This window comes from Notothenia coriiceps, unplaced genomic scaffold (assembly GCF_000735185.1).
Source record: "Notothenia coriiceps isolate Sejong01 unplaced genomic scaffold, NC01 NC01_scaffold00004795, whole genome shotgun sequence".
Taxonomy (NCBI): domain Eukaryota; kingdom Metazoa; phylum Chordata; class Actinopteri; order Perciformes; family Nototheniidae; genus Notothenia; species Notothenia coriiceps.
In genome coordinates, this window is record NW_011337496.1 from 137,778 (window position 1) to 150,277 (window position 12,500).

A 12,500-nucleotide genomic window follows, 5' to 3' on the forward strand; every position below is an offset into this window, starting at 1 on the left:
CGGATAAAGGAAATACAGAAAAACTGCCGTTGCAGGAAAGACGGCCGGCAAAAATCAACTGACTGTGTGAACGTGAAAATTAATAGAATATCACCTCCCATCTTCAAAGCAATCTGACTATTATAACATTAGCGTTAAGAACGCTTACTTAAATATCTGCCACAAGTTAACATAAGTAACCGGGTCAAAGTAACATCACGTACAGTCCAGACGAGTGCAGACGTCGATGTGTCCCATTATCATTCATATCACATCATAATGTATCATATATTTCCTTATCTGTGTCAGATTCTTGAGCCGTATCTGGCCGTGCAACACTCAAAGTGTCACATACTGTATGCAGAAGTATTATTTTACCCGGTAAGAAGTGAACCAGCGTCGTAGGACCGGAAACCCAGAGTTTACCCTGAAGTTACCTCGCTAAGCGAAAATCCGGCTTCATACAGTAGTACAGACCTCCTGTGTCTCAATGAGATTTGACCTGTATAAATAAAGGCTAAATATAAAAGTACAATGATGAACCCTACTCTGCAGTTTACTTAAGCTCTATGGAGCATTTTGGTGCTTTTATTATTATCAGTTTTGGTTTTATGGCTCGCCACTTTCATGTTTTCATTCAGTCTCACATTTCTCATCAACATTGTTTTCAGGTTCAACAGGCAGAAAAACAATTATAAACTTAAAACCATAAACCAACTTTATTCTACCTGCCAAGCACCAAACAACAATCACTCAAAGCAAGCATCTTTTTCTCTTTTCTCAGGTCGAGCAAGCGGCCAAACACAGCTGAAAGCGAGGGAATATTGTGTTTACATTGCTATGAGTATGCTGAATGTGTAGATAAGCCACTGTTTGATTTAACAGTTGTTATATCAACTTCATATAGTACTGTAAGGTGGTGTTATACACCAATGTTGGTCAATGTTGTGTTAACAGCGTTTTTCAACAACCCCAAGGAAGCCATAAAACAAAAAAAATAATAAATGTAGGTTTAACATAACTTTGGAATGTGCAGTGATCATGATTAATCGGGTGATTTCTAGTCATTAACATTTTCATATCCTTATAAGATACATTTCCTGAATTTCTTAAACCACAAAATGAAATATAAAGCATAGCAACTCGTTTGAGATGTGGCAGCTCTGTTGGTGACCGTGTGTGCAGGCAGGCCTCTTGTGAGTTTCAGGAAAAAGAGAGACTTTGATTCTGAGTCTGATGTGAGCTCCAACATTTCTTCAGCTACGCAGCTCTGGAAAAAGGCCCAGCGTGTGATACTGAAACCAACACAAATTATTTCAAGAGTTTTCTAGCCAACAGCAGTTGCAATTACAATGACAAAACGTTGCCTTGATAAATCAGTGAGTCTTGTGCCTAAGCATATTTTCACTGCTTATTAGAGACAGACAAAATGAAGAAGAACATTATGCATTACCTGGAGTGCTGCATTCTGAAATTACTCCCACTTCATTTGCTGTATTCACACACACACACACACACACACACACACACACACTGTTTTAGAGAAGTACTCATCTGATAATGAATGCAACACCTCGGTTGGGAGCTAATTATATTAGCGACACAACTTGGTTCTGCTGTCTTGCTCTCTCAGTGGTGGCCCCGTTGGGAGACGACGTCACGTGGCAACACAGCCCACCGCTCCAGCTGGGCTTGTCAATGCCCAGATTAAAGATTTCCAATGGCCATGCCCACTTACTCCAACTCAAAATGTGCTTTGCCGCCAGCTACTATGACACATTCAGAGAAAGTTTCACACTGGTAGGAAGAATAATGATGATAACAATGACAGTAACAGACACAGTTGCAAAGCTACCTGATCGGCAACGGCACGGGCCAATTTGTCCATCCTAGAACCAGCCTCTGCAATTTTCTTAGCCGCGTTGATCACATCTGAGGAGTTCTTCAGGGGGCCTTTGCCTCTGGGAAAATTCAAGGAGGGATAAAGTATTAAAAAGGAAATGTGGCCGGAGTTACAGAGGCAGAGGACATGCAGAGATTCCTTTTAAAGACCCAGTTCACCCCTGAGCTCATACAGGAGCAACTAATTTGCTGCGGCAGCCATTAGAAATATATGACATTGCAATAAACCAACAGTACGCAATTTCCTAGACATTGGATATAACAAATACAGTGTGCCTTTGTCCCTAGAGATGCCATTTGAATCACAAAGAAACATGTTTTTTTAACAACAAAAACAGGAACATTTTCAGAACAAGGAAATAAAACAATAAATGGAAATAATGGCTAACAACTGAGTATTTGTTCTGTGTTGTTATTTCTTGATCTGCCAGCATGTCAAAGTCATTGTGGCTAAATGATTGTGTTTGCGTTTGTGTAATGTCGGATTTCTATTCAGTGCTAAGACTCAGTTTGTTCACCCCAATCTGAGTAACCGGGGTCAATGCCAAGTAATGATGGTGCAGTCACAGAACCACAGCCATAATCACTCATGAGTAATTACTAATGGCTCGGATTATCGTTTTTTTCACCTCTTATGGTTAGTTCGATGCCATATACTGTAATTGTGGAGTGGCTCAGAAATCCATACACATGGCAGATAACTATCACTTTGGCATTAGGGATTTCACTGATATGTTGAGGCGCAGATGGGGGCGATTGAGAGGAAAGCTGCTGGCTTTTAGTAACAAGATTCTAAATGCAAATAGATTATCTATTACAGTATATCTTTGAATCAAAGCATTGCTTTGTAATCTGAGCAAAATAAAGGTTGAATGGGTCACTTTGCCTTTCACAAATCAGTGTGCGGCTCTGCGTTGCAAAGGCAAGATAGTTCCTTAGCAATCCCACTTGCTGGCACTGTATTTACTCACTGCTCCAATTGTTTCATTTACACCATAAAGGGGTTTCTTTCATAATGATGATCCTCCAGAGATTTATCACCTGAGAAATGACCTCCTTCCTCAGCTTGAAAAAAAAGAGGAGGGGGAGCCTGTGCCTGCCCAGAAGTCTACGAGATACAGCTAAATGATCCCGTGATTAAACACATATCATGTTCCAAACCACATCAAGGATTATTTCTGAAACAATATGGAGCTCAAATGCTTATTTTCTTGCGGGTTTACCACAAGGTAAGTTCCTTTTTATATCCTGCTTTTTTACACTTAGGCCCAATTCCAAACCACACCCTACCCACTCCCACTCCCTGACGGAGTGAACTCCGTGGAGTGACTCTCGCAGCTCAACAAGGCTTCCTCCTGTCAGATGGAGGGAGTAAATACAGCGGCAAGCTTTGGGACAAACTCCCCTCTCTCCGGCAGAAACAGGAAATGCCGTAACTGTATGTAACAACGGTTTCAAATCAGCATCTCTTTGACAAAAAATAAAAATTAATAACTAAAATAAAACTCTTTAATTGTGTTTTTGTAAAGCTCTTTCAGTTTTAAACCTGATGTTTAAAAGCTTCTTGGTTTTTGCAACAGTCTGTAAATATACACAACTTTATAATGAAATGCACACATTTACCTTTTTCTAGACTAAACACACAGGTATGATCCTAAGTTAAAAACATATGAGGTTATCATGAGGTTGTTAACTTCACAATTTATCAATGAATGTTTGCAGGAACTGTTTGTAAACAGCGTGTTTCCTGACATGACACAAACAGCGTTGAGTCCAGTCAGGGCCGTCCCCTCCCTACAGGCCGATCACGCTAACCCTGGGGCCTCACCTTGCGGAGGGAGCCTCAACTGAGCCGCAGCGAGGCTCCACTAGCAACCCCCCCCCCCGTCGACGACGACGACGCTCGCGAATAAGAGGGCCTCATCATATAACTTTGCGTGGGGCCTCAGGTGAAGTCAGCACCGATGCAGACTCGCTGTTTGAGGGCTGGATAACCCACTCCCCCTCCACAGCACTTAATGTGGCAGACCCTCCACGCGAAACGGAGGGGTAGTGTGTAGGGGGTGGATTGGAAATGGGCCATACTCTCTCCAGTATAGGTTAGCTCTGAGTGTTAGGAATGCTTGCTAATGTAAACCAAGACCATATTACGTCCAAAACAGTCGGGTATTGTTTCCGTGGTTGTAAAGCCAGCCCACATCTCCGATATTACGTCATATCGGACGCAAATCTGGATCAGCTCCGTTGTACCCCCGTTTTTAGTGATTTGGGTACGGAGGAAAATAGACAGGGTTTTGTTTTATGACACTTTGTGAGTTCCCTGGCACACCGTTCACTGTATAAAAGACATAGGTCCCCTTTAAGACATAACAGGCAGTTGTTTGCAGTGATACACTGCAAACAACTGCCCGCTATGTAATGATACACTACCTAGCCATAGTCTGTCCCTAGCCAGCACCAAACTGCAGGAGAACAAAGATAGCGACTAGCTAGTAAACATAGCAAAGCCTTCTAGAGTTTTTGTATTTGCTGTATGTTAAAGAAACGTATCTATCTAACAAATGATCCGTATGTACTTACATTTTGATAATGCATCACTATTGTGTTCACAGGTTGCTTTAACTGCCTTTAAGTGTGATATTTACCTGGTGAAGTCTGTCATCTCCATCATGATCATACACATCTGCTTGGCCAGCACAATGATGTCATTGCCGTTGTCATCCCACTTGGCCACTTCTGCATCTAGCTTGCACTTCTCCTGTCGGAAGCTCTCCACCTGCTCAGCAATCTTAGCCTTCTCCTCCTGGGGAAGCTGTGCCATGATAGCCTGCAGGCAACGGAGGAGCGTGGCATAAATAAAAGCATTAGACTAGGAGGAAAGGGTTGATAGGGAGCAAATTTGAGCAGAATAAATTGGAAGAATTGCTCATAATAAGGGAAATGCCAGAGGAGAAGAATTTAGGTAGAGGGGGGGGGGGATAAGGTTGGGGTGGAAGGAATGATAGGGAAATTAGGAAAGGGGCGAATAAGAACGGGGATTAGTTAAGGAGAAAAAGAATAAAGCAAGGAATATAAAAAAGAGAGCTGTAGCACCATTTGTTCTATTTTTTCATTTCGGCCTACTTTTTAATCCGCCCTACAAAACTTGAACACTAAGTCTGGAGTCAGACTATCCCTGCCCCTTTATAACACTCAAAAAATAAAGTTCTAAACTTTACGTTTAATGATTGGACCTTTTCAAACCCCTTGACATCTTATATCCATAAAGCGCAAATCCATTTTTGCCTTCATTTTTCCCTCATTGGCCTTTGGGGGCAGGTCCAAAATGGCATAAATCTTGAGGCAAGGTCACAGGCACAATGAGGACCAAGTATTATTTGGGAGATAAATGTATAATTACCTTGCTTCTTAGACCAGAGACTGAATAATGCATTTGTTCAACATTATGTCAGGGAGGTGAGATGGAAGGAAGAGAAACCTGGTTTCCATTAGGTCGATTCTATTGACTCGAGAGGCAGAGAGAGAAAACGAATACAGTAAAAAAAGAAAAGTCGCCATTGTTTTTTAACCTCATCTATTATTGACTGTCCTCCAAGAATTGCTATTCTCTCAATGAAATAATCGCCCTTGTCCCCCTTTCCCCTCTTCCATCATCCCTTTCTCTCACAGCAAAGCTGGTGTGGGGGTGCAGGGTGAGCTCAGTGAGAAAGTGCGTCACTTAACTCATGTCCCCTGCTATATGTGTCAGGAGGAAATTGAAAACAAAAAATATAGATGACTTGTCCTTCTGAAATTGTTCTAAAAGAAAATAAGCTGAAACAGGAGGGGGCCCGCAATGAAATATAATTGAAATAACAGAAAGAAATAGAGAAGCATGGAGGCACAAGTTGAGGCCAACAGCTGTGTCCATGAGCTTTGGCCTTCTGATCACTTTGTGAACGAGGGGCGCAACGCTTTGATGGCGGTTTAGCTTTAAAGAACCCAAACGGCGTAAACAAACAAGCAAACCCAGCCCCCTCAAGCCCAGTGTAGATTTCCTCTGCTGCTGGTGCCAAGACACACAAACAACAGCGATGCAGCAAATCCCATTTAAGCGCGTGTGGGGGGGAAACACTGCTCACATTTAAAACAAATACAAAGTTAATATGTATTTAGACTGCACAATGAGGAATAAACAATTTAAAACAGGCCACTGATTCCAATGGGGCAAACTATTCACTGTGCAGGTGTGACTATGAATGATGGGTACCACACAGCAGTAGCTCTGCTGCTCCTGGAAACACTATTTATTAAATCTATAACAAACAACTACTTTAAGTCTACTCATCTACAAGGCAACACTCTTCCCTAATTTAAATTACTGATGATCCCTACTTTATTTGGCTTGGGTTAATTAGCACTAATGGGGTTTTATAAGGAAAACATACATTTAAAGCCCTCGTGCTTGTCCTAAATAACACTAATGTATACTAATATATATTTTTTGATATACATTTGGTTTGGGCTCTGGGTAGCCAGTAGCTCTCTTGGGTATGGTTTGCTTATTACCTGCTCATGTTCAATGTGGCCAAACACATGATGTAGGCAGAGCTGTACAGTAATGCCGAATCAATCATGACAGGTGAGTGCACCGTGCCTCCGGGCACATCGTTATGACCCGAAACTCGAGGACGGTCTTAAGCATACCTTTACTGCTCACTTCATTGCTGCACCCAACTGTTGAGGCATCAATTATTCACTTATTTCTATAATTACATCGACCTGCATGCCCCTGGTGTCAAAACAGTGGGTACGGAGTTGAAACGAAGTACAGTTATGGTTTTGCTATGTGTCATTGTTAGGAGACAGATGAGGAAAGTAAATCGGGAAACCGAGGCATTCTGGCTATATCTGTAAATGCAATCAAAATGTTTTCCCTACGTCTATACTCTTTTAAACTAAGAATAACTGCTTTATTGAACAGCTAAAAGGAACTTAAAAGTATCTTGAAACTCTACAACTTGGATTGGAAATTCCTTTTTTTAAATTGGGGATGAAAGGAGGTCGGGGAGAGAGAGAGAGAGAGAGAGAGAGGGAAAAAAGGGAGAGAGGGGTTGTGAACACAAAGGAAAGCTGCAGCACAGGGGTAAACATGAGCCAATTGCGACGTCAGGGGAGCAGGAAGGCACTTGGTGAAGCCCCCCCCCCCCCATTCCTCTTCCCCTGCTCTCTAGAATTCACTTATCCCCAAATCCCTTCCCCTACTTTACTGATAACAACAAGGAGCGGGCCTTGGGAGCTTAACATAGTGGCAAATCCGGCCGAGGGAATGCTCTGCCAATACACTCTGCGCCTCGGCTACGTCTTCGGGGATTAGAGCGCTTTCCGGGTTTCTTCACCGCGCACGGCGTCTTGAAATGACTTTAATTTGTTTCATTTGAAATAAACTGCCCAGACACTCGGAGTTCAATTTTATGGATGACCTATCAACAGCGTTATCCAATCACTGTGTTAAGAAATGTTGAGTGTATGTGTGTGCATTATCCGTGGTGTGTTATCGGAGTAGACTATGCGTCTGCGTTTTCTAATAGAAAGAGACACTATGTACAGGCCTCCCTCCCCTGTGTGTTTTTCTGCCTTCTCATTATGCATGTTTGCTCAAATAAGTTAGCATAGGTATAACGGAAGTGACAAGCAGAGCACCACACGAGGCAGCTCGGGGAACAAAGGCTCCAGGGATTGCCCTGGACTTGATTTGATTTCTTTCTACAGTGAGCAAGAGTGAGACAGTGAGATCGAGAAAGTGAGAAGGAGAGATGTTACGCCTGTGTCCTGTGTGTGATACCCGTTCATTGCAGGGGCCTGGAGGGATCATGACTGTAAACCTCAGTGTGCTCATGTCAGCTTCTATGGAGAAAATGGATTACACTTGCTCTTGTCTGTTTGAATAGAAACACAGAGCACCAGTGTGCACTTGGCATGACCGTGAGAGGACAGCAAGCTTTATCCTGACACGACAGGCTGATGCCGACTGGGCAGATCACCAGTGGTTCACTGCAAACACATCTTTTATGGATGTGCTTGCCTTCTGCGTGTGTAAATGTTTAGTCTCTGAGGGCATAGCAGTGTCTATAAGTGGAAAAACAGGCAATATCAATTAGCTGTGTGAGATGCTTCGTCAGTATGCCAGATGTAAAGAGTGTTGTACACGATAATGCCTACTATATGTGTATATCACGTTTGATAACACGATGCAATACATTTTCAAGCATTTTATCTGATGCGAGCTTAAGCGCATAGCCTCCATATTAAGATTGCATGAACAATAATTAAATTCAATCACCCTTTAATCCACCTTATAACACGTATTACAGGGACTAGTTGTGACAAACGGACATGCTGTGACTTCTCTACAACAAACTGTTACCAAGAGGAGCTGCCCACTCAAAGCACAGCTGGGCGCCCGAAAAAACAGTTTGGTGCTGTGAAGCTCCCTTGTGTGGCAGTGCTGGTGCATCTAAGCTCAGATGGCCCTGCAACTTTACGCAGCGGGAGCCGTGGTGGGAGTATACATAAAACCGAGTCAAAGCACTTCACACCCAGGAACCCCACAGCTCTCCTGGAGTAGCTATTGTACTCCCAAAGGATGGATCTGTTCTTTTTGTTCATGGATGGGTTTTGGATTTGACAAACTTTTATAAGATGGCTCTTAGTTTAAAAGCTGAATTGAGCAATCAAAGAAAGCCAAACACAGACTATTGTGTATCAATGAGAACTGCTTAATCAAATAATGTGTACATGGCACCATTTAGCATTCTGATATCTATTAGAGTATTATAATGTTTATTTGATGTTAAACATTATAATGTGTAACATGCTGATTATTTGCGAAATATATATTCAACATATTTTATCCAGTGATAGTCTTTCCTTAAAATGTACCAATTTATCTTTCAACTGCCGAATAAAAACATCAGAAAAAGGTAATTTTAACTTTTTCTGTAAGAGTCAGATGTAATAAAAAAAAGGTCTTGATTTTGTCATTTGGTATGATTAAGCATGACTCATTATGCCATTATTGATATTTGTGTACACATTGACCAATGTTGTGCAAACTTTGTATTGTGTTACTTTAATGTACAGTATTGTCAGCTAGCCTTAATTATGAAAGGCAGCATGTTTGCAGTTCCTTAGCATCTGAATTGGTATTTTTTTTGTCTTAAGTACTATCAACAGGCATTAGGCGCTTTCACACTGGAGTACTTTTCCCCATACTTTTCCCTTTTAGTTCCGATAGTTCCTGGGATTTTGTGTTCACACCAAAAAGATAATTTAGTTCATGAGAACTTTTCCCCCCTTTTCAGTCCCTGCTAGAGAGCAGGTACTTTCCTGGGGAGAAAAAAGTTCCAATTTCTGATTGGCTGGGCAAATTGCAAACCACGGCCCGTAAAACTCTGAAAAGTTTTGTGGAGCCGCCATTGTATTTGCTGGCATTAGCATTATTAGCATTTGCCCAAACACAACAAGCCGCTATTTCGGTTATATGTATTTCTCCCTTCTTTTCGCATTACCCCCCTGTGTGTGCAGAATGTGTAGAGATTCAGGCAGTATAATACAGGCTTGCGTCATGGGGAGAGGCATTGGGCCAAGTCATACTCCTGCCATCCACAATCTATTCAACATGCTACACACCAATAGAGCCTCTGTTTTGCTGGAGGAGAACGATTACTGATACCCTCTTAATGTTCTTTAAGCTGGGCCCAAATTGCTAATGTGCCACAAAGCCCAGGCTCTGGTGATCGCGACTGAAGCCTTGGCACAGCACTACAGTGCTTTTTGTGTTTGTTTTTTTCTGGCATCTAAAGGGAATTTGGTAATTACTTTGTTGTTTATGATTGCAATTTTACACCTGACGCCCCCGAACACTGCTTATTTAAAATAATCCTGCTTGTTAGGATTACTTACAGAAAATTGACTATAATGCTATTTAAGCGGAACTAGTTGGAAGAATCGATTCCAGTATGGTCAGGGAACAGGGGTGTTAAGGTGGGAAGCAGTTCAACTCGCACCCTACGACTGACTCTATTGCACTATAGAGACTTACAGTATACAATGAATGTAGGCTTGTTGCCCAGTCTTTACCTAAACCAATGCATGTTGGCTTTATCTTATTTTACATGTTAAGTTCCATAACTGATGCGCACTCAGGTAGTTGTCCGAATAGTGGGGAGATGAACATCGACTCACCCGAGCACTCTGTCCGGCAATGAGCTGGTCATCTTCAGTCTGGACACTAGTCCTGCTGCGAGTATCATAGTCCTCCTGTTCAAAGTCAGAGTCATCTTCAAGCTCCTCTGGTGTCTGTGAGAAACACAAAGACAAAGACGGGCAAACAGTCAGAGAGGGAGAACTTGGAAAAAGAAAAGAACAAACATACAACTCTTAAACTGATAGTTGAAAAGAGCAGATTTGACTCCATGTCCCATTGTATAAGAATATAGACTAGAGTAAAAGGCAACATTTTTGTCTGTTTTGTCGTTCAATAAACATTACGACATTGAGAGTTTTAGATCAAACCAAAGTCAGCATATGGCAAAGAGAGATGCCACATAATAAACCATTGAAATAATCTTCACGTCTTTTAATCATTAAATAAAGAAATGACCGACATTTAAAAAAATTCAGAAATGTGGAATTATAGGAATTTCAAATGTACAGCACTAATTTAATTGTTGAAAAGTAGAGGTATGGATAGCAACAATGATTCCCTTTTAGATTGCAGCTAACAGGAACACATACTTAAACCTTTACATTTAGAGGTAAATATCTGGACACATTAGAACAAAACCTGGGTAAGTGTCTTTGGTTCCCTACACATTAACGTATGTATGGAACCAAAGTGAGTGAGATAAAGGAGGGTAACTTTATTTTTGACACTAAAGAGACACTGGAGAGAGAGATGCTGCCAATGGACATCACCGCCAATGGGTAATTTCTACCCATCATGGAAGCTACTTTATGCAACATCCGCGCCATGCCTGGCTGCCAAGAATCACCCATTGTTTGACGTGTTCTTGATTTCACGACTGCACAAAGCCTAAGCTTGGCTGATTTAAAGAGAGCAAAAACAAAAGAAACATAAATACCCAAGAGGCCCTGGCAGGATAGAAGGAAAGAAGAATCTGATGTGGGAGATACGATATATTAATGAAAATTGAGACGTCATATTTACCCAGTGCTGATGTGAAGTGTTTGGATAGGGCACCTGGAAAGTCTATGAAGTATGTGCTGATTGTGAGTAGTGGGTGTTTGTGTGCGTGTGTCCTTGCATGTGTGATGCTAGAGGGTATAAAAACCACCCTGTGTTAGTTGTAGGGGACATTTGAATGATGAAAGTCATATTAGTAACTTAAGGTACTCTTTTCTTTATTGTGCTACCTGGCTTATGTCAGCTGCCACGAAATATCAGCTAATAAATTGCTTGATTCATTACTAACAACCTTGACACAATTTAAATTGGTTTGTGAAGCTACGACTCAAGCATTACACAATATTTTACGGATGGTCTGTCAAGTCTGGTGTTATTGCTTTCAAGATCCACGACTGCAAAGAAACCATTTTTAAAGCAAACTCGTAGCAGGAATCTTTTTTAAAGATCAAGAATGTCAGATATATTGCTTTTATCAGTACATATTTGCACAGTTTTACCTTGCACAGTAATCTTATTTTGTGTCTTTTAGTATGATTTACAGTGCTGTGTGGCAATTGTAATTCTTTTAAAGTACAGTAATAACAGTCCATTGATTTCTCTGGAGGTGTCATGTAATAAAGAAAACAAACATAATTACTCCACCATGCTAAATAACTGGGAAAACCATTGGGAGCATTAGCAATTTTGGGAAAAATGGAATGTAATAAACTTAGACTTCGGCTCAAATTAAGAAAGTAAATCATGAATAACCTTTTTTATAACGCTGTCTCCATAATTAAGATTAGTGGGTAAGCCAGCTAACCTCAGCACAGGCATGTTGATCTCATGAAGCCGGCTCACTCTTAACTGGGATACATCACCATGGTAACACATGGTGGATGCGTTACATGCTGCTGAGAATATGAGATCAAAACGTGAACATGTGTAAACTCATCATTCCTACATGATGCTGACATTTAAAAAATTCCAGTGTTTACAGAGCTGTCAGGGTTATTCTTGTGAAGAGGACTGAGAGTTCCCCTATTTACAGGCAGCGAGAATGTAGCCTCTCTATGATGGATTATTGTATCAGAGATATCATAAGCGATTTACACATAACTCATTTTAGACTGGCACTAGAGCAGGACTACTAAACAGCTCAAATGCTAGTGGACCATAGTCTTTGGTAATAATGAAATAAATGTACTGTAAACTAGCGATGGCTGGTAATTGTGATGCATTTCCTTCTTAGTATTCCCAACAGTAAAATATACATTTAACATGAGTAAATTAAAATGTTTTCAAGCTTAGCTAGCTGGATCATAACGTCCAGGGAAGTATGACCATATGTGAACCAGCTGCAGAGACTGGTCCTTCAGTTCAATGGGGACCCGGATGAGCAGAGGATACAATTAATGTTATTTATTAAAACCAGCCTTTCAGACTGTAT

At 41.2% G+C, this 12,500-nt stretch overlaps 1 protein-coding gene across 1 annotated transcript in view; it reads right to left on the bottom strand.

Annotated features, from left to right (window-relative positions):
- Positions 1 to 12,500, bottom strand: part of LOC104942579 (catenin alpha-2) — an 85,126-nt gene that overhangs the window by 10,935 nt on the left and 61,691 nt on the right. The window contains exons 7-9 of the mRNA XM_010767825.1: positions 10,108 to 10,221; positions 4,527 to 4,708; positions 1,835 to 1,940 (exon numbers count right to left, since the gene is read on the bottom strand). Of these exons, the coding sequence (XP_010766127.1) occupies positions 1,835 to 1,940; positions 4,527 to 4,708; positions 10,108 to 10,221 (402 nt within the window). The remainder of the gene's footprint in view (positions 1 to 1,834; positions 1,941 to 4,526; positions 4,709 to 10,107; positions 10,222 to 12,500) is intronic.